This window comes from Panthera onca, chromosome C1 (assembly GCF_046562875.1).
Source record: "Panthera onca isolate mPanOnc1 chromosome C1, mPanOnc1 haplotype 2, whole genome shotgun sequence".
Lineage (NCBI taxonomy): Eukaryota > Metazoa > Chordata > Mammalia > Carnivora > Felidae > Panthera > Panthera onca.
Window position 1 is genome coordinate 206,351,866 of NC_138346.1, and position 26,927 is coordinate 206,378,792.

General features: G+C 57.4%; 2 protein-coding genes and 1 long non-coding RNA gene across 12 annotated transcripts in view; 2 read left to right on the plus strand and 1 right to left on the minus strand.

Moving 5' to 3' along the window:
- The first annotated feature begins 2,819 nt into the window (after positions 1 to 2,819).
- Positions 2,820 to 16,169, plus strand: SH2D5 (SH2 domain containing 5). Of its 2 annotated transcripts, none has more exons than XM_060626669.3 (10): positions 2,820 to 2,931; positions 7,867 to 8,127; positions 8,479 to 8,559; positions 9,064 to 9,138; positions 10,111 to 10,257; positions 11,517 to 11,765; positions 11,933 to 12,107; positions 12,425 to 12,533; positions 13,032 to 13,191; positions 13,861 to 16,169. In XM_060626669.3, the coding sequence occupies exons 2-10, from the start codon at positions 8,041 to 8,043 to the stop codon at positions 14,062 to 14,064; spliced, it is 1,287 nt and encodes a 428-aa protein (XP_060482652.1). In that variant the 5' UTR covers positions 2,820 to 2,931; positions 7,867 to 8,040; the 3' UTR covers positions 14,065 to 16,169. The 2 variants fall into 2 exon arrangements, with proteins under 2 accessions (XP_060482652.1, XP_060482653.1); XM_060626670.3 differs by lacking the exon at positions 2,820 to 2,931 and adding an exon at positions 3,367 to 3,464.
- On the minus strand, positions 5,931 to 11,653 carry LOC132673825 (uncharacterized). Of its 2 annotated transcripts, XR_013557694.2 has the most exons (4): positions 11,565 to 11,652; positions 10,630 to 10,701; positions 6,481 to 6,674; positions 5,931 to 6,100 (listed from the first exon to the last, which is right to left on the minus strand). It is a non-coding gene; the product is annotated as an uncharacterized LOC132673825 (long non-coding RNA). The 2 variants fall into 2 exon arrangements; XR_009608218.2 differs by lacking the exon at positions 10,630 to 10,701 and having other exon boundaries at positions 11,565 to 11,653.
- A 1,034-nt stretch (positions 16,170 to 17,203) lies between the features above and the next one.
- The window catches only part of KIF17 (kinesin family member 17), a 48,207-nt gene continuing 38,483 nt past the window's right edge, over positions 17,204 to 26,927 (plus strand). For 4 of the 8 annotated variants that reach the window (XM_078452280.2, XM_078452281.2, XM_078452283.2 and 1 more), the window contains exons 1-3: positions 17,208 to 17,779; positions 23,705 to 23,851; positions 24,590 to 24,691. In XM_078452280.2, coding sequence (XP_078308406.1) covers positions 17,549 to 17,779; positions 23,705 to 23,851; positions 24,590 to 24,691 — 480 coding nt within the window. In that variant the 5' untranslated portion in view covers positions 17,208 to 17,548. Of the gene's footprint in view, positions 17,780 to 23,704; positions 23,852 to 24,589; positions 24,692 to 26,927 lie in introns of all 8 variants that reach the window. The other 4 variants (XM_078452282.2, XM_078452284.2, XM_078452286.2 and 1 more) reach the window with 3 other exon arrangements.

Consider the following 26,927-nt stretch of genomic DNA (forward strand, 5'->3'; position numbering starts at 1 on the left):
GAATCCCAAGCAGGCTCTGCATTGACAGTGCAGAGGCTCAAACTCGTGAACAATGAGCTCATGACCTGAGCTGAAATCAAGAGTTGGACGTTTAACTGACTGAGCCACCAGACACCCCTAAATTTCCTCTTCTTAAAAGGACCCTGCTGATACGGGATGAGTGCTCACCCTAATGACCTCATTTTAATTTACCTCTTTACAGACCCTCTCAGTCACAGTCACATTCTGAGGCACTACGGGTTAGGGCTTCAATAACGGGAGGTTAAGGGAGGAGAAACAGTTCAGCCCCATAACACATCGTTGTGTTTGGTTTTCGTTTGTGTTCTAGGCCAGTCACTTTGGGAGGGTGCAATCTTGGGGGTAGGTTGCAGGGACAGCCGTTAGGACATACCTTAGGGAATGCAATAATGGTGCTCAAGGTTGAAAGTAACCGTCAATGCGGGAAGGTGCTAACTGAGGAAACGGATGGGAGCTTGCGCCGTGAAAACCAGATGTGGAGGGGGAGGTGTTCTGAGGGCTGCTGCAAGCCCACTGGCGTGGCGATCAGACCTGAAATGATGTGATGTTACTTCCCGCTCACCTTCATCAGCCGGCAACCCCAGTACCAGATTCTGAAAGTTTAGAGAAAAAAGGGGAGATTGTGATAGCAAGCTCACAGCTGTAGTTTAGTAATTATCATTGACTCATCAGGAAATAACCATGTGTGCCCTAACATGTTCAGGGATCATAAACTCAGCACCCTAGCTTGCCTCTTTTTTTTTTTTTTTTTTTTTTTTTTTTTTTTTTTTGTCATTTCTTCCTCTGCTTCATAGAAATAGCTCCTTTCGGCTTCCTGCAGAAGTGAGTCACTAACCCAGGGGCTGAAGTTCTACCCTGTTGGCTCCCGGGAGCTGTGTTGTCATCGGTGCAGGACGAGATACCTGGGGCGGATGATGACGCGGTGATGACCGTTGTATGCTGTCATCCTGCACGGAACTAGGTTAGCCTACCCAGGAGATGGCCGACACCCAGCGAAATTTGTTTCCTTTGATGCAAACCGCAGCTTTTACATCTCCCGGACCTTTAGTAAGGCGGCATGCATAGCAGAAGCTCAGAGTTTCTGTGCTTTTAGTGGAATTAGATCAACTGAACTTGGTAACGTGGGGGAATAGCTCAGGTGAGCAGTTACATTACTTTGATACATAAATAGAGATGAAGGAATGAACTTCAAATGGACAAAGGCATTTGGTTTTGAAACATTGTATTCCTGGGGCGCTTGGGTAGCTCAGTGAGTTAAGCATCCGACTTCTGCTCAGGTCATGATCTTGCGGTTCACGGTTGGTGAGTTTGAGCCCCACCTCGGGCTCTGTGCTGACAGCTCAGAGCCTGGAGCCTGCTTGGGATTCTGTGTCTCCCTCTCTCTCTCTCTCTCTGCCCCTCTCCGGTTCACACACACACACTCTCTCTCTCAAAAATAAAACATTAAAAAAATATATATTAAAAAAGAAAGAAAGAAACGTTGTATTCTTGAGGGTGAAGACCAATCAAAAAGGGATCTTTGGTGGCCAGGAGCCAATGTCACATACATATTTCACACATTATCTTTCCCGATTGTGGTGTTTTGTTGTAAATCTCAGTATCTCTGGGACCTAGCACAGTGCCGGCCACTGAGACCTTGACCCTCTGTCCCCTTATCCCGATAAAGGTTTAGAAAGCAGAATTCTCTTTCTGATTTACTTTTTTCACCATCTGAATTTAATTCCTTGGTCTTTTTTCATTTTGCCCTGAAACAAATTCCTGTCACTGTTTTAAAAAAGCGTATGCCTCAGAAGTAATTGTATGCATCAGAAACTTGTGAGAGCCAGTAGTTAAAGACAACTGTGGCTTGTGTTGTTTTCTCTGAAGAGTCCAAGTAGGACTTCGAATCCGGTAATTGATTGGTAAGTCCTCTATTTAAAATTTACATGCCTTTTTTTTTTTTTTTTTTAAGAAAGCTAGTAAGAATTAACCCTTTAGCTTCTGTCCAACACCAGCTGGTATTAATTATTGAGCATTTCACTTACTGTGGGTCAGGTACTGTGCCAAGCACTTTGCCCAGGAAACTCACTGGAATCCTCACGGCACTATGCGTCAGGCGTTAGTAACACTTGCAGATGAGGCACCCAGGATTACAGGGATTAAGGTGTTTGCCCAAGGTCCCACATCTGGTAAGACAACGTGCCCAAAGTTGGGGCCAAGCCTCTAACCAATACGCCCCAAAGCTGCCTCTGGAAGGGCACGCGGATGTTCTGGGGAGACCAAGGGAATGCCCAGAACAGAGGTGGGGCTCAAACCAGCCTCCTCCTGGAACTCACCTGAGGCTCTCAGCCCCAGACCTTGTTTCTCTGCCTCCTCCGCCTCTGTCCCTTCCTGGGGTGCAGCCTTTGCTCTCCCACTGGACGTGAGCCCCGGTGCCCTTTTTTCTGAAGAGTAAGCACATAGGCAATGTCTGGCGTCTCCTCTCTGCGGTGAAACTCACGTCTCACTTACACCGAAGGCCGGGTTGAATTGGGTTTGCAATTTATTTTTTGGCACCTACAAGGTGCCTGGCCTGACGGGAACGAAAGTGCTTTCCAGTTCAAAGCTCTAGCTGACACTCTGGCTAGATTTGCTCACCCGAAGGACAGGGTCACGGCCCACGTACAGTGACCAAGGTTCACGCTGAACTGGGCAGACTCAACTGATCCTTCTAGGAAACCGGCCCGGCGGGAAAAGGATGAGGAAGAGGATCCGCGATACCCCCTACCATCTGAGGGCGAGGGAGGAAGGGTGCGGCTAGCTGGGTTGCCTCGGCGGAGCCCGGGTCCTCGGCGCGTTCACTCACTCACCGAGACAGCAATCACTGAACGGAACAGGCTCTGTCCTGCGCACTGGGGATGGAAGCCCCTTCTCATCAGTGCCGCTTGCACTCTAGTAAGAGGAGTGGGGTGACCAGCAAGAGTTGCGACGGCTCTCCAGGGGTTAGGGGAGTCCCTGGTGGTCTGGGAAGGCTTCCCGGAGGAGGAGCTGCTGGAGCCGCCGCTTGAAGAAGGAGGAGCTAGCTAGGGGGCAGAAAGGGGAGGTCTCTTCAAAGAGGGGAACGGCCGGCGAGGCCCTGGGCACTGAGGGTCCCCAGCCGGAGTAGCGACGCCCTCGGTGGGCAGAGATGACCCCTCAGGCCCTTTAAGGCGGAGCGCCGAGGCGCCGGGGCGAGAGCTGGCGGGGGCGGTGCCAGGGCCCCTCGCGGCCGCTGATTGGGCGGCGCGCTCGACCGGAGCCGCTCGGCGGGCGCCGATTGGTGAGTTAGCGCCGGGCGCCGCCGCCAGGTGATTCGGGTGCTAGTTCCCGCGGCCACGTGGGGGGCGCGCGGGCGGGGGGCGCCGCGGGGCGGGAGGCGGAGACGCGCAGGACGCGCGGGGGGTGCGGCGCGGAGCAGCGGCGACGGCGCTCGAGACGCGGAGGCCGCGGTGAGTGAGCGCAGGGGGGCCGGGCAGGGGCTGGGGCCGGAGGGGTCGGCGGGAGCGGGGTTCGGTCCCCGGCCGCAGAGGTGGGGAGGAGGTCTCGGCTGGGGAGGAGCATCCCGGCCGCTGCCCCACATCACCGCCACCTCCGCCGTCACCGTCCGTCACCTCTGCCGTCACCCCCGCCGTTCCTCCGCCGGCGTCCTGCCTCGCTCGCCCCTCGGTGGGTCCGGGGAGTTTCTCTGCCCCGGGCCGGGTACCGTCAGCCCAAAGCCCTGGCCGCAGTCCCCAGGAATGACAGTAAGAGCGGGAAGAATGACCCGCGCTGGGCAGCGCTCTGTGCCTCCCGGGCGCTGGCCCCCTGCGTGCCTTCGGCCCCACTTAATCCTGAAAACAGCACTTTCCGCTCAATGTCGTCTGCTTGGAGCGGCCGTCCCCAACCACCCTGTATGAAATAGCACCCCCCGAACACCCACACCACATATCCTCCCCACCCTACTGTTTTTCTCCAGATCACGTAAGTCCCCTGAAATGTTGCTATCTAGTACCCTCCCCCCCACCCCCCACCCAGCTTGGGTGCCCCCCCCCTCCCCCCCGCCCAGGACAGGGACTGTTTTGTTCCTGGCAGGTAGTTGGCGCTTGAAATATTTTCGGAAGGAACAAACAACCCAGGAGACAGCTGCTCTTATTATCCCCACTTTACATTTGAGGAAATGGAGGCTGGGAGGTTAAGTGGCTTGCCCAAGGTCATACCAGCCTCCTGGACCTCACACTCTGTGATGCTGATCTTGACCTCTGGCTGCTTGGTCCAGTCCCCTCCCACCCGGAGGCCAAGGGTAGGTGAGGGTGGCACGAGGAGTGTGCTGGGGCAGGGAGGCTCTTTTGTGCAGCTGAGCCAAAGATAGTGGAGGTGAGGCAGGTGACCGGAGGGGCTCTGGCAGCCCCAGACCATCTGGGCAGAGAGGCAGTCAGACAGAGAACGCAGCCGCTTTGCTGATTAAGATCAGCCCCTAGCACCTGAGGTGCTCCGGGCAGCTGGATAGACTGGGACTCACCAAACTCGAATGTGGACACCTTGCTTACTGGGGAGGGGAGTCTGAGGACAGTGCCGTGGCCTAGGGGAAGAGCCCTCAGAGACCCAGACTTGCTTCCCAACCCCCCCCCCACCTTATGCTGTGTGACCTTTGGCAAGTGGCTTCACCCCTCTGAACTACCCTTTGCTAAGCCCAGACTCCAGGCTGAGCGGTCTCCCAAGATGCTGTAAAGGTGGGCCCCGCCATGACTCAACTCAGCTGTGATGCGGTGCAGTAGAGGGCTTCTGTCCTTGCCCTTCTTTTTTTTTTTTTTTTTTATTTTTTTTTTTTAACGTTTATTTATTTTTGAGACAGAGAGAGACAGAGCATGAACGGGGGAGGGTCAGAGAGAGAGGGAGACACAGAATCTGAAACAGGCTCCAGGCTCTGAGCAGTCAGCACAGAGCCCGACGTGGGGGCTCGAACTCACAGACCGCGAGATCATGACCTGAGCCAAAGTCGGCCGCTTAACCGACTGAGCCACCCAGGCGCCCCTGTCCTTGCCCTTCGACACAGATCAACCCATCCAGTGTCCTGTCTCTAAGCAGGGCCACCTGGAAAACCTCAGAGGAGCAAGAGAAGAGCCCCAGCCTCATTCCAAAGGTGTCCCCCTAGAAAGGTGCTGACCCAACCAGTCTCCTGTGTAAAACCTTGGAAAAACAGTTGTGTTCCAAAGCGATGAGTGGGTGTTTGTTCCCAGAATGAGTAAGCAGGTCTGTTTCCTGGGGTTGGGGTGAGCCTGGTACCCTCACTGGTCCCTTGGGCAGCCCCCAACTCCAGGCTTGGGGCTGAAATGCACTGAGAGGGAGGTTTGGGAGGGAGGGAGAGGAAGAGACAAACTTCCAGTTTCCTGGGGAATGGGGGGGGGGGGAGGATCCAGAGATGGTAGGTGGTGGGGCGCCCCCACCTCCACCATCCCGACAGTGGAGTGTCCCCAAGCAAGCTGCTGCTCTGGATCTGGAGGGAGGAGGCCGCTTGCAGCCCTAGACACAGTTGTCTCGGCATGTGTGAGAGCGAATGTGAGTGTGCCTGCGGACCCATGTGGCTCTTGGCTGTCTTACACCCTTAGTGTCTGAGGGGCTGTGTCAGCACAGGAAGGGTGGGAAATGTGCTCCTGATCTCTCCCTGCTCCCATCCCTCCTTTGTCTCTCATTTTGTCCTCTCATCTCCATTCGCACTTCCACTGGCTGCCCTTTATCTCCTCTTGTCTCCCTTTTGCCCCATTTGGTTTTTGGCCTTTGCCTCCTCTGTTTCCCACTGCCTGCGGGTCCAGGGCATCCCAGCCCATGATGTGATAATGAGGGCAAAAGGCGAGGTCACTGGAAGCCCCAGCTTTATACCTGGCATGGCGGCCACATAGCTTTTGTGCCAGTTACACATCTAATTTTGTTGTATTTAAACATCAAATGGAGGATAGGTGATGGACATGATGTGAAGAACGGTCAGGATCACAAAGTGGGTGTGAGACCAGAAAAGCAGGAGGGGAGAGAGTACAGGAGGGAGGAACCAGGAAGGCATCAAGGGGAGCACGCAGCCTTTATTTCTGGCTCTTCTGGTGCTGGCGACTCACTGAAAGTAAAGTAGTAGGTTGCTCGCAGAATGTACTGGAAGGCTGCTGCTGCCCCCACCCTCGCTGAGCCTGGGGCTGAAGGTCTGGGCAGGCAGAGGTAGGTGCGGTTCCTGGGCTCTTGGCCTTGGGAGTGTCAGTTTCTAAGCACCTGTCTGAAGGTGGGTGGAGCCTAAGTGGGACACGCCCATTTCCTGCCGGGCGGGGCCCTGATGCCACCTGCTTTCTCAGGAATCTTTGCTCTCCTTCTGACTTGCTCTCCTAGACTGGGAGGTCTTCTAGTCCTTCAGTGTAAGGAGGGCACTGGAAGTGGTCAGACCTCTCTGTCCTCCCAAGCTCCCTCCCGAACAGCAGACTTTGGGGTCCCCCATCCTCTCTGTACCTGTTCAGTGTCGCTCCCCGCCCAGATGGCATCATGCTGGGTGCCTGCTCCTCCATTCAGGTCTTGCCTCCTCACATTATCCCAGGTTTGGGGATGAGGAAATGGAGGCTCAGAGAGGTGGGGCAGCTTGCCCAGACTCACACAGCATCTGGACACAGGTCTCTCTGATCCTAAGTGCAGTGATTAGAAGTAGTCTGGGGAGACAGAGCCAGGCAGGATGGGGGAGGGAGGTGGGAGGGTCTGAGTTGGCCCCAGCAAAAACTAAGGGAGAGAGTCATTGGGGACCCATGCAGAGGCAGTCAGCCATTCTTTCTCGAGAAGCCTTGACTCCTCATTCACTGTGTACCAGCAATGGTCATGAGCTCTCGGGGGAGTGAGCATTCTCCTGGTCCTTGAGGACAGTCTAAGTAAGGGAGGTTTCCTTCTCTCCACTGGTGGCTCTGGGAGAGGGGCCCCAGGAAAGACCAAAACCTGGGCTGGATTGGGGGACAGGGCCCCCTGGGGGCTTCAGGCAGCGGCTGGAGTCTGGCTGGCCGAATGGGCCAGGGCCTGTGGAGCACATCCCCGCCTCTGCAGCTCCGGCCATCCAGCTCATGGGTCACTCCCATAGATCACAGAGCTCCTGCCTTGCAACTTGCTATAGCTCCCCACTGCGCTCGGGGCACAGCCTACATTCCTGTGGTGTGACATTCAAGGCCGATGCCGACCTGGCTCTGGCCCACTCTTCTGGTAAGGTCTGCCCATCCTGTGACTCTGCAGACTGTTCTGGCAGCTGTCATACCCCTCCTCTCAGGTGGTGTCTTCCCAGTGTGCCCCACCTGCTCCTGGCACTTTGTACAGGCTGGTTACAGGACCCTGGACAGGGCAGGCCCGGCCCAGAGCACAGAGATGTCTGTGTTTGACCCAGGGTGTGGCCTGCCACACCCCTACCTTTGGCTCTTTTCCCAAAGCTCACTCCTCTGTGAGGCCTTCCTGGCTGCAGCCAACCCCTAACTTGCATATCATAGCCTCCTCTCTGCTTTATCATGGTCTAGCATATAGCATATCTTTTTTTTTCTTAACTCTTCTAAAGTTTATCAGAGCGTGGGCACATGCATGAGTGGGTGAGGGGCAGAGAGAGAGGGACAGAGAGAGAGAATCCCATGCAGGCTCCATGAGGTCAGTGCGGAGCTCGACTTGGGGCTTGAACCCACAAACTGTGACATTATGACCTGGGCCGAAACCAAGAGTCAGACGGGCGAGCCACCGAGCCACCCAGGCACCCCTAGCAAATTCCTTCTCCTATTGATTGATGAGTTCGCTTTCTTTCACACGAGAATGTGGGCTCCCCGAGGCAGGAGGGAGTCGGTCATTTTGTTCTGGGCTGTGTGTTCCCTGTGTCCCCAGTGCCCTGGATGCTGCCTGGCACACGGCAAGTGCACCGGAAGGATTTGTGAGGTGCAGGAGATCCCTGGCCTCTGAGGGGAGCAGCGTGGCTCCGGAACGTGGGAACCGTCCCTTCTCCCCTGCCCTCTGCTGCCTCCTCCCCTGTGGAGCTCGAAGCTGGGCACCCTGGGGGCCATGCAGAAGGCCGGGGCAGGGGGCCGGAGAGCCTCTGACTGCGGCCCAGCCCCTCACCGGCCCAGGTGCATCACCAAGTTCGCCCAGGTGGGTGGGGCCGCCCCCACGGGGTGCGCTCTGGTGCATGGTGACTGAGTGGCGGGTCATGGGGAGCGGGGAGGAGCCATTTCTGTGTCTTCCCTCCCTGACCCGGGCTCCAGAATGTGTGTGTGTGCACAGGTGAGGAGACGGGGCCTCAGAGGGGCAAAGCGGCTCGGGCAAAGCCACCTGCTGGGAAGCGGGAGAGCCTACTAGGCCCGAGCACAGTGCTCTGTCACTATCCACCGCTTCCCCCACAGAGCAGAGAGTGTGTTGGTAGGAGGGAGGGATTTGGAGGAGGGGATCAGGAGCCATGGAACTGCCTTGCCTCCCTCCTGCCCTCACCACACCCCCAAGCAGTATGTGGGTTCCTTCCCTGTGGACGACCTGGACCCCCAGGAGAGCGTGTGGCTGGTCCAACAACAGCTGTGGGCACTGAAGGTAGGGAGCTGGGGAGGGCACATCCCGGGCAGGGAATCACAGCCTTGGAATGTCAGGCTGGAATGGCCCCGAGACCATCTGATCCAACCCCCCAGTCACAGATGGAGCAAATGAGGCCCTGGGAGGGGTGACACCAAAGCCATTCTGAGAAGCGGGCCCAGCGAGGGCCATACCCAGGCTCCTATAGCCGTGTCCCTTATGCCCGGGGACCCCTTCCCTTGGGCAGTCGTGACCTGTGTCCCATGGGTGGAAGCCATAGATGGGACGTGTGGGGGATGGTCATAACACGGCCAGCTATGGCCCTCCTGGGGGCGGTCTGCCAGGAGCCATCCACGCTTCCCCAGCTCTTGAGGCATCCCTTGGCATCCCTGAGGCATCCCTCAGTCCCTTGGCAGCTGGGGAGGGGTTGGCTGACCAGCCTGTGGTGACTGATGCTGAGGCTGGGCGGGACAAGGCAGGGCCTGGGAGGTAATGCCTGCGCCCATCCAACTCTCTCCTGCCTAGGATTGTCCCAGACGCCGGGCTGTCATCCTGAAATTCAGCCTTCAGGGCCTCAAGATCTACAGCGGGGAGGGTGAGGTAGGAGCCCGTGTGGGTGCAGGTGAGGACTGGACGGGACAAGTGTCCTACTCCCTCAGAATGCGCCTGGCCCTGCGCCACCCCTGGAGCCTCCCCACCACCCCAGCCTGCTCTGGGCCTTTGAACATTCTGTCTCTGAGGGCCCTGCCCTCTGGCAAGCTCTCCAGAATGTCCGGGGATTAACTCCTGGCCTGAGCGTCAGGACAGTCAGCCCCAGCTTTTTGCAGGTCCCCGGGCCTCTGTGTAAGTCTGTGCAGAGTTGGCCGGTGGGCTGTGGCCAGACTCAGACTGGAGGCCAGTTGGGAGCCCCTGCTTGGTCGCTGACCCTCCTCCCGGTGCAAGGCCAGCATGTGTTGAACGCTCACCTCGTGCCAGACTGTGTAGCCCACAACCCCCGGGCCACTCTCCTAAGACTGTGGTGCAGATCGTGTCCCAGACGTGTGCATCACAGGGGCCCTGGGGTCAGGTCCTGTGCCATGTGCGTGAGGTCTCACTGACCCCCACCCACAACCCCATCAGAGGGAGGTACTGTCTCCCCTTAACAATTGTCACAAGGGCTCAGAGGGCTGTGCTTACCTGCCCACGGCACACAGAGTGGGGCAGAGCCAGGATTCAAACCTTGGTCACCTGACTCCAGAGACCAGGGGTGCGACCCCAGGGCCTGCTGCCACTGCCTTCCTCCGTGACCCTGCAGACCGTGAATACTTCGGCCCTCAGTTCCACAGCATGGGGGTGACGATCCCAACCGGCAGGTTGGCAGTGGGGAGTAAGGGGCCAAGCCCAGTGGCCATGTGAAGGACGAGGGTTCCCCTTTGAAGCAGGGTTTGGGCAGGCCTGGGAGGAGAGAAGAGCTCCTCCCCCGGGAGCTGGTGGACCCTAAGCTGGAGAGCAGGCCCGGGAGGCCAGCCGGCACGTGTGTGGGGCCCACGGGTGGTGGGACTGATGGAGGCTGTCCCGCCCCCTCCTTCGCAGGTGCTCCTGATGGCTCATGCTCTGAGGCGCGTGCTCTACTCTACCTGGTGCCCAGCTGACTGCCAGTTTGCCTTCATGGCCCGAAACCCCCAGAGCCCACCCAGCAAGCTCTTCTGCCACCTCTTTGTAGGCAACCAGCCCGGAGAGGTATCTGGGGCCTGGGGCAGGGGAACCATCACTGAGGGTGGGGTTGGGGGGTGTGCTGTGCGTCAGCAGGGCCTCCAGGGGACCGAGGCCTCGGAGGGCTTAGTCAAGCTGGCCCGAGCCCCCTCCAGGCAGGCACTCCTTGTCACACCTGCTCCTTCTGTGGCTCTGCCCCACCGGGGACGCCACAAAAGCAAGTTAGCGGCCTCAGCATTCCCGGGGCCTGGAAGTGGGTGTCAGGACATGTGCTTAGAAATTGGATGGTCACACTGCCAGGCCTTTGCTCATGCTGTCCTCTCTGCCTGGAATTCCCTTCCCCTTCTGGCAAATTCCAACTTGCCCTTCAAGGCTAGTCCCTGTATCTGTGAAGCCCACCTGGAGTCCTCTAGACCACTCTTCCCTTCTGAGGTCTTGTGACATGAGCTGCGCTGTAGCATTGGTCTGTCCCTGATGACAGACAAGGGAATTCTGTGAGAGCAGAAACTGGGTCCAGGTCATGAACCGCTCTAGTGCTTGGCCCCTCGGAGCTAGAGGGTGAGCGGACAGATCCTGGAAGTCAAAGCTAGTGTGATGGCCGTGAACCACAGAGCCTTGACAGCCAAGTGTTTGGCAAGCGGAGGCTGGCTTGGCTCCATCCAGCAATGATTTGCCATCACCCCTGTGTCTCCAGCTCTGTGCTGGCTGCTGGAATGACAGGTGGCTGAGACACTGCCCTTGATCTTCCGGAGCTCACGGTTCCAATATGTTGGAGCTAGATAATGTGTGTGGTGGGTAGAATGTACTGGCCCCAGAGCAGTGGGCCCATGCTGGGGGCTTTCTGTGCTCCATTTCACTAAAGGAGCACAGGGAAGTGGAGATAAGGAGACTGAGGCACGGAAGTGCCATGCTCTGCCTAGAGTCACAGAGCAGCCCCTACATGACAGAGCCAGGATTGGATCCCAGGTTGTGTGACTGGAGGGCCTGGGCTCTTAGCCACTGCTCTAAGAGGGTACTGACACAGGGTGTACCTAGGGGATAGGAGTGCATTTAGCCTGTGTATTCCCAGCTCCAGGCATGATGTCTGGAACAAAACAGATGCCCAGTATTTGTTAATAAAGGAGGGTGGTAGGGGGGACTGCATGGTGAAGTTTTGGGGGATAAGTAGGAGTTTTCCCAGGAAGAATGCGGAAGAGGATCCCGAGTCAAGGGGCTACCTGCACTGATGCCTAAGGGGTTCCTCAGGAAACCTGCCCCAACTGAGTCAACCCCTTCCCCCTCCCTAGGTCCAGATCCTGCACCTGCTGCTCTGCCGTTCCTTCCAGCTTGCTTACCTCTTGCAGCACCCTGAGGAGCGGGCACAGCCTGAGCCCTGCCTGGCGTCTGCAGGAGACATGCCCCTGAAGCCACTGTCCAGCCCGGGGGGCCCCCCTGGCCTTGTACGGGAACCCTTCAGCCGGGATCAGCTTTCACAGAACGTTCATGCATTGGTCTCCTTCCGGCGGCTTCCTGCAGAGGGGCCTGTGGGCAGTGGGGTATGCGGCACCCCAGCCAGGGAGCGGGCAGTGGACAGGGGACCTGGGCGAGGGTTAGGGGGTCATAGGAGGGGAGTGCTGGACTTGAGTGGGAGGGGGCTTTGCCTGACCTGACGTGGCTGGGCCTGAGTCTGCCTGCCCGTTGTCGGCCCCTCTTGGTGCCCTAGAAGGAGCTGCCAGAGTCAGAAGGCCGTGGGGGCACCCGCCATGCCCGCCTGGGGAATCCCTACTGCTCACCCACACTGGTGCGCAAGAAGGCCATTCGCAGCAAGGTGATCCGCTCCGGGGCTTACCGAGGCTGCACCTACGAGACTCAGCTGCAGCTGTCAGCTCGGGAGGCCTGTGAGTTGCAAAGAGCTCGCCTGCCCCAAGGTAGCAGGGGCGCAGGCCTGAGTGTGCCCTTGTGAATCAGAGAGGCTGGGCCTGTGTGTGGTTATGTGCGTGTCCACGGGAGTTTGCATGTCGGTCTGCATGCTTGGGGGGCTTGCATAGGTGATGGTACAGCTGTGGGTGTGCTTCAGCTGGTGAGTGGGTGTGAGTGGGGTGTGCCTTGTGCGGATGTGTCTTTGCTGGGGGAGTCTTGGTGAGGAGACGAGCGTGGGGGTGTGGGGTCTGTTGTGGGCTGGGCCTCTTCCTCTGACCCCGGCTGGTCTCCATAGTCCCTGCTGCGTGGGAAGCGTGGCCCCGGGGGCCTGGTGGTCCCTCGTGCCTGGTGGAGAGTGAGGGCAGTCTGACGGAGAACATCTGGGCCTTTGCTGGCATCTCCAGGTAGGAGGGGCCTGGCCTGGCCGGATGCCCAGCCCCTGGGGTGGGCAGAGGAATGGATTGTGGGCTCCCTCAGGGCCCTGACATGTGCACATTTCTGTACAAGGGCAGAGCCATCCTGACCTTGGTGGCCTCAGGCCAAGGACTTCACCCTACTGGGCCTCAAGTGTCTCAAATGTAAAGTGGGAATAGTAAGAGGACCTTCATCACAGGTCTGTGGAGAGGATCAGATGGGATAACTCAGGTCAAGCTGTCAGCACCTGGCCTGTCACAGGGCAGCGGCTTCCTAAACATCAGCTCTTCAAAACTCTCCCGGTTGGGCCTTGAAGCGGTCAGCAGCTAGGGACCCCTCAGAAGCCTCTTAGGATGGGAGTCTAAAAGCTTCCTTTTGTGGAGGGCCCACTACTCTGGGTCAAGCATGGTTTCCAGTTACGCCATTGCCCCGGGGAGCGACCTGAGGCCGGGGCTCCCGTCTTCAGCCTCTCCCTCCTGCCCTCCCAGGCCCAGTGCCCTGGCCCTGTTGCGGAGAGACGTCCTTGGGGCCTTCCTGCTGTGGCCTGAGCCGGGCGCCAGTGGCCAGTGGTGCCTGTCAGTGCGGACACAATGCGGCGTGGTGCCCCACCAGGTCTTCCGGAACCACCTGGGCCGCTACTGCGTGGAGGTGAGTGTGGGGCAGCCTGCTCGGCCCCGTCCCGGCCCTCAGGCCCCACCCTTTCTAGCCGCGAAGCCCCCTCGCCTCATCACGGTGCCCCATTGGCTCTCTCTGGCCACACCCCTTATTTAACTCTCCATCTTGCCCTGCTGGCCCCGCCCTCAGGCCCCGCTTGGCCCCACCTCTCTCTACCGCCCCGCCCTCAGGCCCCTCTCTCCGGAGTAGCCTTTTGGAAGAGACCTCCAGTGTAGAGGCTTGGGCCCGGTCATGTCTCCCATTCCTATAGGGATGCTGGCTTTTAAAAGTGGCTTTCCCACACAACCTAGCCCATTTTTTTTTTTTTTAGCAGAGCTGGAAACTGATTCAGAGAGGGCAGGGGCTAGTCTAAGCTCACCCAGCCCCTGGGCTTCTAGGTCTGGAGTCTTGACCTGACCACAGGTTTCCAGGGACTGGGTGTATGCCCTTATCACCAGCTGGATGGCTCAGTCCTGTCCAGGCTGGCAAGAGAGAAAGAGAGGAGACGGTGTCTGGCTCTGCCGTGAGCGGGACAGTGACCTCTCTGGGCTTGAATTTCCTCCCTTCTGGAGTGGGGCAGGATCCCCTGTGAAGGGGTGGTTGGTGTCCAGAGCGGAGCCATGGGGAGACAGGGAGCTGGAGCTTCGGCCTTTTCCTCCTTAGCACCTGCCTGCCGAGTTCGCCAACCTGGAGGCCCTGGTGGAACACCATGCTGGGACGGGGCGAAGCTTCTTCTGCTCCCTCAACATGGGCCGCCTGAATCCTGGCTATGAGGAGCAGGACTGGGGGTCCGAGGGCAGACCCCCCCGGACACTGCGGCCCCTTGGCCATGCCAAGTCCGAGGCAGAGCTGCAGGGCCTGGGCTAGGAGGCTGGGCCCTATGCCCACTGGCCCTGCCTCACCCTGGCTCCTGGGCCTCAGCGGGCCGCCCTGCCCTCTGCCACCCCGCTGGTCACCAGTTCCATCCAGTCACTCTGCCCCTTGGACCAGTCTTCCGTCACTTCACTGCCTGTGGTGGGGGTGGGGAGCCCTGGCACTGGGGATTGCCCATGGCTTCTCGTAGGACGTGACCGCTGAGACTGCAGGAGGGGCAGGTGGAGCTCCAGGCTTCTGTTAACTTGCTAGGTGACTATGGATGCTTGTCTCTAGGCTTCACCTTACTCCTCGGAGGGGAGCCTTCTGAGGTGGGCAGGAAGGTGTGCTCACCAGGGACATGGCCTCCTAAGGCGGCCAGGCCTTGTGGCCCTGACTGGGAGTCTCCCAAGGGCACCTGACTGAGGTTGCCAGCCATGTAAGGGAGAGGTGTCTGGGGAGGCAGGAGCGAGTCCTCACTGTGGGCAAAGACCTGGGGGCAAGCCACTCTGTCCATGAGGGAAACAGGACTCGGAGGAGCTAGTGGGCATGGCGTCTGGGCTGAGCTACACCCAGGCTGACAGAGAGAGCATGCCTGTTTCTGACATCATTTGAGATTAAGGCAGTCTCCCTTGAGTGTTGAGAAATGAGGGTTAAGGGGGCATAGGATGGCAGAATGGACGAAGAGCCTTGCCCCCCAAGCCCAGGCGGACACCTGTGTGCAGAAGGGATGTGAACCAGCAGACAGGGCAAAGAACCTCTGTGTTGCTTAGAAAGGCTGGTTGGTCTCCACTCAAAACCACAGGATTGTGATTCCTGCCTTCTGTGGAGGGATGCCCCGTCTCACCCCTCCCCAACAACCCCAAGAACCACCAAGACGCGCGCGTGCACACACACACACCGCACACACACCGCACACGCTGGCTCGTTTCCTTTGTCCGTTTGACTGGCAGGGGCCAGCAGTGAGCCGCAGGAGTACTGGGGTGACCGGGGCTCTATTCAACTTATTCTGCAGGCCATTCTGGGTCTAGCGGCTGCCTGGGAAGCCACCTGGTTTTGGTCCACTTCCCATAACGTGGCGCTGGCTGGCTCTGGTTGTCAGGGGCTACCTCACCAGCCCAAGCCCCCTGGGGCTGGGTCACAGTACAGCCATCCAAAGGTAGAACTGATGTGGACCCTGCCGGGGGGGGGGGGGGGGTGGTGGTGGGCGTTGGCCTCAGCAGGGAGTGGGAGTACAGAGAAACGATTCTGCTCTAAGGCAATAGCCCTGAAGTGACTGACAGATCCAGGTGCCCCCCGCCCCCCTTTAGAGGCAAGCTTGACGGACAGACATGAATACCAAATTATTTAGGGAGCAAGTTTACTTCGTATGAACTTCTCTATTCCTGAGGCAGAGGCTTAGTCACGAATGTGGGGGCTGCCCTCCCCCATCTGGGAGTGGGATGTGACTGTTCAGTGCCTTGAAAACGACAGATTTCTGACTCCTGGAAGGGAGAGGGCGGCCCTGACGGAAGAGAAAAAAGGGAGGACCCTCGGAAAGTCAGGCCTGGTGTTCCCAGCTTACAATCTCCTGCCCAGGAAGTGGTCTTGTCAAAAGGGATAAAAGGGATAGGAGGAAGCTGTCCTTTGGGGGTTCTTTTCACTGGCACCACAGCACTGATTTTATACTGAATGTGAGTGGGGCTCATCATACAGCCATTTCCACCAGGGACTGCCACCGGAACCCACGGTCCCCTGGTCTCTAGTGGGAGGCGTGGTCTCACATTTCACTGGCAAGAAAAGGGGTTTGCTGATAGGGTGTTCAGGCTTGCAGCACCAGAGGCACATGTTTAAGAAGACCTGGTGACTGGCCCAGGCTTAGGACCAAGCTTAGCTCTACAAGAGATGGGTTTTGTTGCACAAATCATCCATGTGGACAAGGTATCAGGAATGTTCTCAAAGCACTTTAACATTCCCTTGCACAGCATTCATCACGTGGTATAAACAGCAAGTTTCTTGACCCATGTGCGCAGACGCTTCAGTGTCTTAAATCATAAGTCAGCTTTCTCTTTGTTCCAACCAGCACCACCTGGGTAGCCAGCTCTCCTTACTGTGTGGACTTGAAACAAATAAAATGCATTTCTTCGGATTGTCTAGTACAGACTTTTCCTTTGAAAGGCAAGGTCTCTGTCCAGTTTGCCTGTCTTGGTTTGCCAACCATACCTTCAGCTGGTGCTGAATGGTGAACCAGAGGGAGATCTTGTCCTCCCCGGCGGGGGTGGGGGTGGGGCGGGGGGAGGGGCTCAGGGTGTCCTGAAGGGATAGGGTAGGTAGCTTTATTCAAATCGTGTCTCCAGTTAAAACCTTCAGTGGGTACATCCCACAGAAAAATGACAGCCCGTTATTCTGGCTGGAGGGACTTGTACAGAGCCAGCGGATATGGTCCTGGCACCCTCTCCAGCCAAAAGATTTTGTCTCTCAAAAATGGTTTTGTTTTGTGTGTTTTTAAAAATATTTTTTTATGCTTATTTTTGAGAGAGTGCGAGTGGGTTAGGGGCAGAGAGAGAGGGAGACACAGAATGCGAAGCAGGCTCCAGGCTCTGAGCTGTCAGCACAGAGCCTGACGCCGGGCTCGAATTCACCAACCCTGAGATCATGACCAGAGCATGACCAGAGCCTGAGACACCCAGGCGCCCCTTTTTTTGTGTTTTTAAGCTGGGTCTTAGAAAAAACTAGGGCAGCATTAGAAGGAAGCTTTGCTCTGTCGGAGGCCGTAACAGGCTTTGGGCGGCCCTCTCCTGAGTCAGTAGAGGGATGTGGATAGAAGACCGCAAGGTCCTTGTCCCCTTTCTCGGTAGGTCTCTAGTCCCCGCATAAGGCCCCGCCTCCTGTATCTCTCTCGAGGCGGAGTCAAGCCTGGCCTCCTTGCCCTAGCTGGGCAACCTCGGACAAGTTGCTTAACCTCTCTGAACTGGGCGGTGGGGATCAGAGGAGAGAGCGGACTTGAAGCCCTGGTAAGAAGCGGGCAGACGCTCCAGCAAAGCGGGCCGCCTGGACCCGCCTGCAGCTAGGAGATGCTCCTGCAACGAGGCGCCGCGAACGCGGGGACGCCCCGGGAGCCCGCGGCTGTGACGCCACGGGTGTTGCCCGGCAACCGCGAAAGCCGCGGCGGAGCGCGTGCCAGCGGGCGGCCGGGGCGGTTCCGGGGCTCAGGTCCTGTGGCGGCGCCTGCAGCGCGGATCCCCCACTTCCCTCTCCCCGGGCCGGGCCTCAGGGACGGACGAACCCTGGCGCGGGAGGAGGCGGCGGCCCGGCTCCGGTCCTGCGACCCCCGCACCGCCCCTCTCCTTCTCCCAGGGTGCCCCTCGAGGAGTCCCGGCCCCCCGCCGCGGCCCCGCCCCTGCCGCAAGGCCCCGCCCCCCGCGACCGGCGCTGGCCCCGCCCCCCGGCCCGGGCCGTCGAGCGTCCCAGCCGTGCGGCTCACGTCGCGCCGCGCCGGGGGGCCTCCAGCCGCGGCGCCATGGCCTCGGAGTCGGTGAAGGTGGTGGTGCGCTGCCGCCCCATGAATCAGCGGGAGCGGGAGCTGAACTGCCAGCCCGTGGTGACGGTGGACTCCGCGCGCGGCCAGTGCTTCATCCAGAACCCGGGCGCTGCCGACGAGCCCCCCAAGCAGTTCACCTTCGACGGCGCCTACCACATGGACCACTTCACCGAGCAGATCTACAACGAGATCGCCTACCCGCTGGTGGAGGTGAGGGCGCCCGGGAGGCCGCCTCCGAGGACCGGCCAGGCAGGGCTGGGGGCCACGCCAGGGGTCCTGAGCGGATGGCACTGTACCCAGAGCTGGGCGGGAACTAGCTTCCGGAGGAGCGTGGGTGGGCACCAGCAGGTTGGGCTGAAGTCTTTTGTCTAGGCAGGACACGGCTGGGACCCACCTCCAGCCCCCACGCCCGGGTCTCCACCGTCTGCAACGCCAAAGCACGTCCTCACCTCCACCCCTTCCAGTCCCCTGCCCACAACTGCTCCAGTCCCCAAGACCTTCCACCCCCCAGCCCTCCACCGTCATCTGAGAACTTGAGGCCTTCTCTCAATGCTCTAGCCGCTGCCCCCAGCCGCCGCCGCCACCTCCTCCTGCTCCCAGGCCATGGCCTCTGCTTCCTCCCCTCAGCATTCAGAATCCCCTGTCATCCTCCCTGAGTCAAGCCTGCGGGGGAGACCGCCGCTTCCCTCCTGCCTTAGTCTTGGAGGAATGGAACCCCATTACCTTTGGTCTAACCTACCATTTTCTCCAGCAACAGTTTGTCACCCTTAATAGGGCTTTTGCTTTCCAGAGCACTCACACCAGGTAGCTGGCACATTTGGGACATAGGGAGACTGAGGCCCAGAGGAGGGAAACTTGCCCAGGCTCCGATGGTGGGTTTCTAGCAGAGGAGTGGCTGAAACTCTGCCTCATGCCTTCTGGCCAAGGGCTCTTCCTTTCTACCAACGCCTCCCCACCTGTTCACCGCTCAGCAGATCACTAGTTTAAGTGAGATGTCACAGATTGTCCCACGAAAAATGGAAGTTTGGGAAATGCTGCGTTCGGCCTCCCTGGTGTGAAGCTTCACAAGGCACATCATGACACCTGAGCTCTGGGGAGTCTTGCAGCAAAGGAACTGGTTTGACTTACTGAACCCAGCGTTTCCCAAATGCATTTTAGGACCCTTTTTGCTTTCACTGGCAGGCCAGTCACCATCCTCCAGAGCACCTCCTTTGGTGGCCCCATCTCTTCTGTGAAGGCTCAGTCAAAGCCCTTGGCAGGGCTGAAGAACTCCCCGGTGGTCAGGGCCTGATGGAGGTGATGCCCCGGGGGACGAGGGCAGCTCTCCCCAGGTTGCGTTCCCAAACTCTGGGATGGCCAGGCTGTCCTGCTGTCCTGTACTCCCAGGCTAGAAGGGACCTGAGGGGTTGTCTGGTCCACCCCACCTCCCCACTGAGTCCCTGAATGACCAGCCAGTGGCAAGGGCTCACTCTTCCCCAAACAGCCCCTTTCCCCTTTGCCGCTTGGCTCCTAGAAGACCATTCTGCACGGTGAGCCAGAGTCATCTTCCCTGAAGCTTTCAGCCACCTGCCCTGGCTCCGTTCCTGAGGCCCACGACCACCTCTGCTCCCTTGTCCAAGATTGGCCCCTTAGAGATCTGAGGAGTCCAAGATTGAGTCCTTCTTGGCCTTGCTCGTGGGTCCCTGCCTCATCTTGGAAGTAATCCCCTGAGGAAGCCCCCCTTGTCAGGGTCCCCAGGAAGCCCCAGCCTGGAGTGGGGGATGCTAAGGACACAGTGGCTCTATCAGATTCCTTCTGTAGCTCTCCCTACTGTCCTGAGTTCCCCCACTACTTGGGATTCTCTGCCAGGACCTGCCTCTGGACATCACGCAGAGCTTCAGGCTCAACACGACATACATTCATTTTCATTCATCCATCCATTCAGCTGGCAAATAGCATCTCCATGTCAGGCTCGTCCTTGGTTTGGGGAGCACAGCCCTAAAGAAGACCTGGGCTCTGCCCTCAGTGAGGCCACGGTCAGGGAAAGGGACAGCTAAGCTAATAGCTACGGTCCAAGGTGATGAGTGGGAGGAGAAGCCTGGGGGACTTTGGCAACATAGAGAACCTGGCCTTGGAGGGCATGGGAAAGGAGGGGGAAGGCTGGGAGGGCTTCCTGGAAGTGGTGACATCTAAATTGAGACCTGAAGGATGAGAAGAGTAGGTCAGGCAAGAAGGTGGTGGAAAGGGCCTTCCAGGTGGAGCCCAGTATTTGATTCTCACAAGACTCTGGATGCATGTAGAGCTGGTGTCCTCATTCCTGGTGGGGAAACTGAGGCTGGGAGTATCACAGAATGAGTTTTTTTTTTTTTAAGTTTTTAAAATTTATTTTGAGAGAGAGAACGAGTACGGGGGGAGAGGCAGAGAGAGAGAGAGGGAGAGAGGGAGAGAATCCCAAGCAGGCTCCACTCTGTCAACTCGGAGCCTAACTCAGGGCTTGATCTCATGAACTGTGAGATCGTGACCTGAGCCAAGATCAAGAGTCAGATGCTTAACCTACTGGGCCACCCAGGCTCCCCAAGGGGCTGTTTTGATACCCACACAGTACCTGGTCCCCGTGCTGCATTTTGCTGCCTTCCATTAAATGAGCAGTGTGCACAGCAGAGGCAAAGCCCAGCTCGGGGCTCTGAGCCGGGAGCACTGCACCATTAGGTGCTGTGTGCTGTGTGCCCCGCGGGGCTCTGACCCAGGTCCCGAGCTCTCCCAGGGCTTCTGTTACTTCTACGGGGCCTCCTGCCCAGGCCCTGGCCTTTGGGTCCTATTGCACAGCCTTCCTGTTCTCTTCTTTCCTGCTTCTCCTGCACTTAAATCTAGTCCCTATTCCTGATCTTCTCTGTCACTGGGTGACCTCTTTGGCTCTCCTGGGTGCTGTCCACCCCAGACCCACCCCTTCTGCCCATTCGCATTCTCGCCAGAGCTACTCCCCTCCACGTGTGTCTGGCCTGCTGCCTGGTCTGTGGGCTCTTTCCCAGCCGGTGGCTTTGCCATCTGCCCCTTCTTCCCACTGAACACCCATGGCCTTTGAGTCACCTCTAATGAGCCGCCCCCAACCCACCCACAGGCCAGGTACCACGGCTTCTACCACGCCCAGACGTCAATACAGTAAAAGCCATAGCATTCGGTCCCTCGATGGGACATTCAGCAGTGTTTTGGGGAAGGGGCGGAAGGGGAACATGAGGCAACTTAGGACAGACGTTTTTTTTTTTATTTCAATTGCAACAGTTCTGTGTTTAATGTGACGTAGGAAAGATGCTTAGCGCATCCAGCCTGTAATGCAGTTTCATAGGGATTCTTGTTGAGCATGTGAGCAAGTGAGAAGGAGTCAGTTAGCAGTTGGTTTCCTGAGAGTCAACTTGTAAGTAGCAGAACAGGGTGACGTGCAGAAGCCTGGGTGGAAGGACAGAGCGGCCGACATGCAGGACCCGTTCTCAGTGCAAGCCCATCCCTTGTGGATCTGGAGGTATCCCTAGATGGGTGAAACCTTTTTGAAATCTTATGTTTTGCCTTAAAAATGTATGTAAAATTGTTTTCTTTTAATTCTTTTATTGTTTATTTTTGAGAGAGACAGAGAGCAAGCCGGGGAGGGGCAGAGAGAGAGGGAGACACGGAATCCGAAGCAGCCTCCAGGCTTTGAGCTGCCAGCACAGGGCCGACACGGGGCTCGAACCCACGAACCGCGAACCGTGAGATCATGACCTGAGCTGAAGTCGGACACTTAACTGACTGAGCCACCCAGGTGCCCCTGAAATTGTTTTCTACTTCGCTCCAGAACAGTGCTGTTCTGTAGACCTCCTGCAGTGGTGGAAATATTCTGTTTCCAGGCTGTCCAAGTAGGTACCGCTGGCCGTATGTGGCAAGTAAGCACTTGAAATGAGGCTACTGCTACTGAGGAAACTGAATTTTACTTTTGTTTAAAGTCCAGTTAAATTTAACTAACTCAGTGGCTAGTGGCCCCCACGTTGGACAACACTCTTGAGCAATGATGTCTAAAACACACATAATGTGGGCCACATACATCATTTGAGTTTTCCAGTAGCCACATTTTATTTATTTATTTATTTATTTATTTATTTTTTTAATTATTTTTTTTTTTTAACGTTTATTTATTTTTGAGAGAGAGAGAGACAGAGCATGAACGGGGGAGGGTCAGAGAGAGAGGGAGACACAGAATCCGAAACAGGCTCCAGGCTCTGCACGGTCAGCACAGAGCCCGACGTGGGGCTCGAACTCACGGACAGCGAGATCGTGACCTGAGCTGAAGTCGGCCGCCCAACCGACTGAGCCACCCAGGCGCCCCATCACATTTTAAAAAGTAAAAAAAGATGTGCCCGGTGGCTCAGTCGGTTGAGGGTCCGACTCTTGATTTCGGCTCAAGTCATGATCCCAGGGTCGAGCGAACGAGCCCTGTGGCAGGCTCTGCGCTGAGCGTGGAGCCTGCTTGGGACTCTCTCTCCCTGTCTCTCTGCCCCTCCTCTGCTCAAGCTTGTGCACTCGCTCACTCTTTCTCTCTCTCTCAAAATAAAAAAATAAGTAAAAGTAAAAAGTGAAAGGAAACAAATGAAGCTAGTTTTAATAAGAGATTTTTATTGAACCCAGTATATCCGGAACATTATTTCAAGAAAACATACTGGTAACGTGTAGTCATTCTTTGATATCAGTGAGAGATAGTTGACGTTCTTCTGTCATGCGAAGTCTTTGCAATCAGATGTGTGTCTTACATCGTATCATGTTGCGGATGCTAAAGTGTTGACAGTTCAAACGAAATGGAACAAAAAATAAGGTTCTGTTTAATGGAAAAATATTTTATATTGCTTCTGTGAAATGTAAATTAACTAAAATAAAATAAATTCAGTTCCTCAGTCGCACTGGGCCCATTGCTAGTGAGGCTGGTGGCCACCCTACCGGACAGCGAAGCGATACCTGTTTTTGTGTAGAATATCTTCCCCGGGCTTGGGTGACGCTGATACTCTGGGCCCCGCACCATGTGGACCCTGCACGTGTCCCCAGCTCTGAGGAGCCGGGCGGTGGCTCCTGGCCGGGCGGTGGGTCTGCCATTGCCTCTGCCCCACCACAGGGGGCTGGTCCCTGTGTGCAGCCCCCTGGAGCTCTGCGGAGGTGCAGGAACCCACACAGTGGTCAGGGTTTCCTTGGACAGACGAAAGGGGCTCCTCCGGTTCCGCCCAGAAGAATGAGGCCTGGCCGTCAGAGAAGCTGTGAATCATGATTTCTGGTTCCTTCACCAGCAGTCCCTGGGGATCCCGAGCCCCGCGTTGGCCCACAGGATGGGTCTTTGCGGGTCACTGGGTGTGGATGCCAGGTGGGCCCTCGGGGCCTGGGAGCAGCTCTCTGGGCCCACGTTCTGACACAGGATTCCGCTGCCCCGTGCTGAGTTCTAGAATCGGTGACCTCATGAGCTCTGTGAGGGCAGGGACTGGGGTTCCGCCTCGATCACCGCCGTGTCCCCAGCCGGAGCGCCGTGGAATGAACAGACGTGTCAGTGAGTGAAGACCGATTTCAGGGTTGCCGCCGCTTTGCTTCCTTTCTTCCGTCCCCCTCGCCCCGGCTCCACCTGCTCTCAGACTCTGACCTCTCCGCACCCCCTCAGCCTGGAATGCCTTCCTCTTCCTCCGCTTGCCTGGTGTGAGGGTCGCTTGTACAGGTCCGTCTCCGCCACGTTTCAGGCAGACGTTCAGTGAGCGCCCCTGTACGCGAGCCCTCCATGTGCCAGTGCAGGAAATAGTTCGCGTGTAAACCTCACTACAGGCTTAGAAGGAGGTGCTGTTCTGATCCTGAGGGGGGAACTGAGGCTCAGCGTGCCTGGGTAAGACCAGCTCCCCCGGCACACACTCAGGAAAAGGGTGATTTGAACCCCTGAAAGAGAGGCCAGGCTCCACCTCACAAGCCCTTAACTCCACACACGGACAGTGTCCCCCACCAGGAGGTGGACCCCTAGAGGACAGAACTGTGACTTCCTTATCTCTGTACCGCACGGCCAGCCCAGTGCCATCCTGGGAGGGGCCCTGAGTCTGTGAGTTAGGAGACGGCCGAGTCCAGCTGGGCTCGGCCGGCTGAGCACCGGGCTTTGGTTCTCCCACACAGGGTGTCACTGAGGGCTACAATGGCACCATCTTCGCCTATGGCCAGACGGGCAGCGGGAAGTCCTTCACCATGCAGGGCCTGCCGGACCCGTCCTCGCAGAGAGGCATCATCCCCAGGGCCTTCGAGCACGTTTTTGAGAGCGTCCAGGTATGGGCCTCCTGGAGGGAAGGGGCAGGTCTGGGGGCTCTTGAGACATTACCGTGAATGGACCGGAAGGACTTCAGAGCCCGCCGGGACTCGACGGGTAAGCGGAGGCAGGCTGTGGTTTCTGGAAAGGGGATGGGAGAAGAACTTCACGCTGAGAAAATTCTACGTGACAGGGCCGTGGTTTCCTCCTGCCATTTCTGGATCGTAATGTATCATTTGATCCAGAGCACTCCTCCGAGAAGCCGTTGTAACCATCAGAGCCTCCCTTTTTATTCGGCAGTTGCTACAGACCAAGCCTTGTGCAAAGCCCTTTGCATAATTATCTCAGGGAACCCCCACCCTGGCCCAGGAGATCACTATCATCCCATTGTCGAGATAGGGAAGCCCAGACGTGTAGCCCCTATGTGCTGGGCCAAGACCACTTATCCCAGTGTCCAGGCTGCAGGGGAGAATTGCCCTGGTGGCCTCTCATGGCTGTGAGCAGAGATTCCTGCATCTGGGAAATGGCAGAGCAGGGACTGCGCCCCTAGTCGGCTGTAGAGGGATCAGACCGTGGCCAGTGCTTGGTCCTGACCTGTGGCCCTGCCAGGCAGGGTAGGGGGCTCGCCTCCCCTTGACATCGCCTCTCCTGCCACGAGGTGCTTTCGAGATGTCCTGGCTGCAGAGGGCTTAGGTTGCAGGGGCAGGGCTGGCAGCAAGTGCTCAGGCGTCTTTGCTGTCCCTGTCCACTCCCCGCAGTGTGCAGAGAATACCAAGTTCCTGGTCCGGGCCTCCTACCTGGAGATCTACAATGAAGATGTCCGTGACCTGCTGGGGGCCGACAGCAAGCAGAAACTGGAGGTGGGTGCAGATGCGGCTTGGGCGGGGAGGGGCTGGTGGAGGGGGGAGGCTGGCATCAGGCCGTGCTCCCTCAGAAATACAGGGGAGGTGTTCTGAGGGCACAGGCGCTGGTTTGGACTAGAGCAGGGACTTTTGAACTTGAATTTTGGAGGAATCTCTGAATCCATGTTGTAGGGGAGTGGCTAATGGGCCTACCCCCGACCACACATGGCGGGGGGGGCTGCACCTCACCTGGGAGAATCCCACCTGTGTCTGGTGAAATAGATGAAGTCTTTGTGATAGATTTCATTTGGAAAACTGGGTTCCACTTCTGAAAAAATTACTGTGAAAATCTGTAAGTGCCCTTCAAGCTAAAAAAAAACAATGTAATGATCATCATTTATTGAGCACTGTTCACTGACTGCTTTGGGCACGTGATCTTATGTAATAGTCACAGTCATCTTGTCAGGTAGCTGTTATTATCCCCAATCTGCCAGTGTGGGAAGGGACGCTTAGCTTAGTTAGCTTGCCCAAGTTTGTGGCCCAAGCTGGATCTGAACCCAGGTCTGTCTGACTTCAAGGACCTGAATCTCAAACATCCCATTTCATGGCTGTTGGTGGCCTGAGATTCTGGGACTCTGTTCCTTTTCGAGAGGGTTCTGGTGTGGGGGCACCCCAGGACCCAAGACATGACCTTATAAAGTAGTTGTGGGGATTGAAGAGGGTGGTGAGGACAAGCTGCTCACAGGGCGCAGGAGCACGGAAGGCCGTCAACGGGTGAGCGCTTTCATGCCATCGGGATTCCAGGAAATGCGACGCGGGGCTCTGCAAAGGGGAGCCCTCTAAGGAGTCAGGGACCACCCGCAACAGAAGAACCCGGGGCTGGCTCAGTTGGTCACTGAGAATCACACACGTTTTGTGACTTTCCCCTTCTTCTAGAAGGCTGGAGTCAGAAGGAAAGAGCATCATTTCCCAGCAAGGTGCAGCAGCATTAGATGCTTTGAGAGGAGGTCTATAAAGAATGGCAGAACTTGGCTGACCCTTTGGGGAGCTCAGCGAGGTCAGGTGACCTACCAGAACTGAACAGCCAGTTGGTGACAAGGCTGGACCCAGGTCTAGGCCCAGGTCTAGGCCTTGGTCTGAGGCCTTGGTCGTGTGTCCTGTCTGGGGCTCTGTAAATGCTGGGTAGGCAGGTCAGGTCCAAGGAGGAGAGGCCCACTGGGGGAGGCTGAGCCAGTTCTGTGGCCAGAATGCTCCTGGCTGCCCCTTATCTGACCAGGCAACCAGTGGACATCCCAGGGGGCCCACGACCTGCATTGGGAGTGAGCTCACCTCCTTCAGGGTCAGAATGCCCCGGCTGAGAGAGCCTAGGTTGCCGGGGAGATTCCATTTATGGGTAAAACCAGTCTGGTTTTACCAAGACAAGGTGATTTGCCTGAGGCTAGGAAGCCAGAGTCAGGGTTGGACCTTTTGGGTGACAAAGTGCTGAAGTCTTCCCAGGGCATGCGCCTGGACAGCTACCGGACGGGGGTGGGGGTGGGAGAGGCAGAACCAGGTGCTGCGATGTCTCCCACAGCCCTCCTGCCCCACGTGACCTCTAGATCGGACAGGACGTCAGAATCACCTGGTTCCCCCCACCCCTTCCCCATGTGGGGGCCGGGCTGTTTCTCCATTCAACTTCGGCCTCCTGCTTGCCCCCTGACCGCGCCCCATTTGCCCTGGGCTCATCTGGGGTGGGGGGAGGTTGTGAGTTCCCCTCTGACCAGCGACCACTCTGTGATCCAAGTGAACAAGTCAGACATCAGAGAGTAGCAGTCTTGAAAAATTTGTTTGTCCTGGCCGTATGGTGGAAAAATCCTTAAAAATTTGATCTGGGAAGACCCATAGAGAGCTTCTAGTCAGGCCTTTCCTGGTACAGATGAGGACAGTGCGTCCCAGGGAGGGGAAGGGACTTGACCAAGGCCACACAGCTAATCACTAGTAACGGCGTTGGTACCAGAACTTGTGAGGGGCTTTCCCCGAGTATTTTGGGGGGTCAGCAATCTGGAAAACCTCTAGGGCAGTAAGAAGCCAGTAGTGGAGTTCTAGTCAAGGGAGGCTCATCCACCGAGTGATTCATTCATTCAGCGAAGACGGGAAAACCTCCTGGTGCCAGCTGCCAGGCCACATGCTACAGCGGGTCCACAGGGGCGTGACCTCCCTTCCTTCCAGTCCCCATCCTGACTGGGACCCGGCCTGGCCCCTCCTTCTCAGCTCC

What these genes read in the sequence shown, in the direction of transcription:
- SH2D5 (XM_060626669.3), top strand. Translation starts at nt 8,041, where the DNA reads ATGCAGAAGGCCGGGGCAGGGGGCCGGAGAGCCTCTGACTGCGGCCCA. An exon ending in AACAGCTGTGGGCACTGAAG is followed by an intron (nt 8,560 to 9,063) that starts GTAGGGAGCTGG and finishes TCTCCTGCCTAG; the next exon opens with GATTGTCCCAGACGCCGGGC. An exon ending in TGGGCCGCTACTGCGTGGAG is followed by an intron (nt 13,192 to 13,860) that starts GTGAGTGTGGGG and finishes TTTCCTCCTTAG; the next exon opens with CACCTGCCTGCCGAGTTCGC.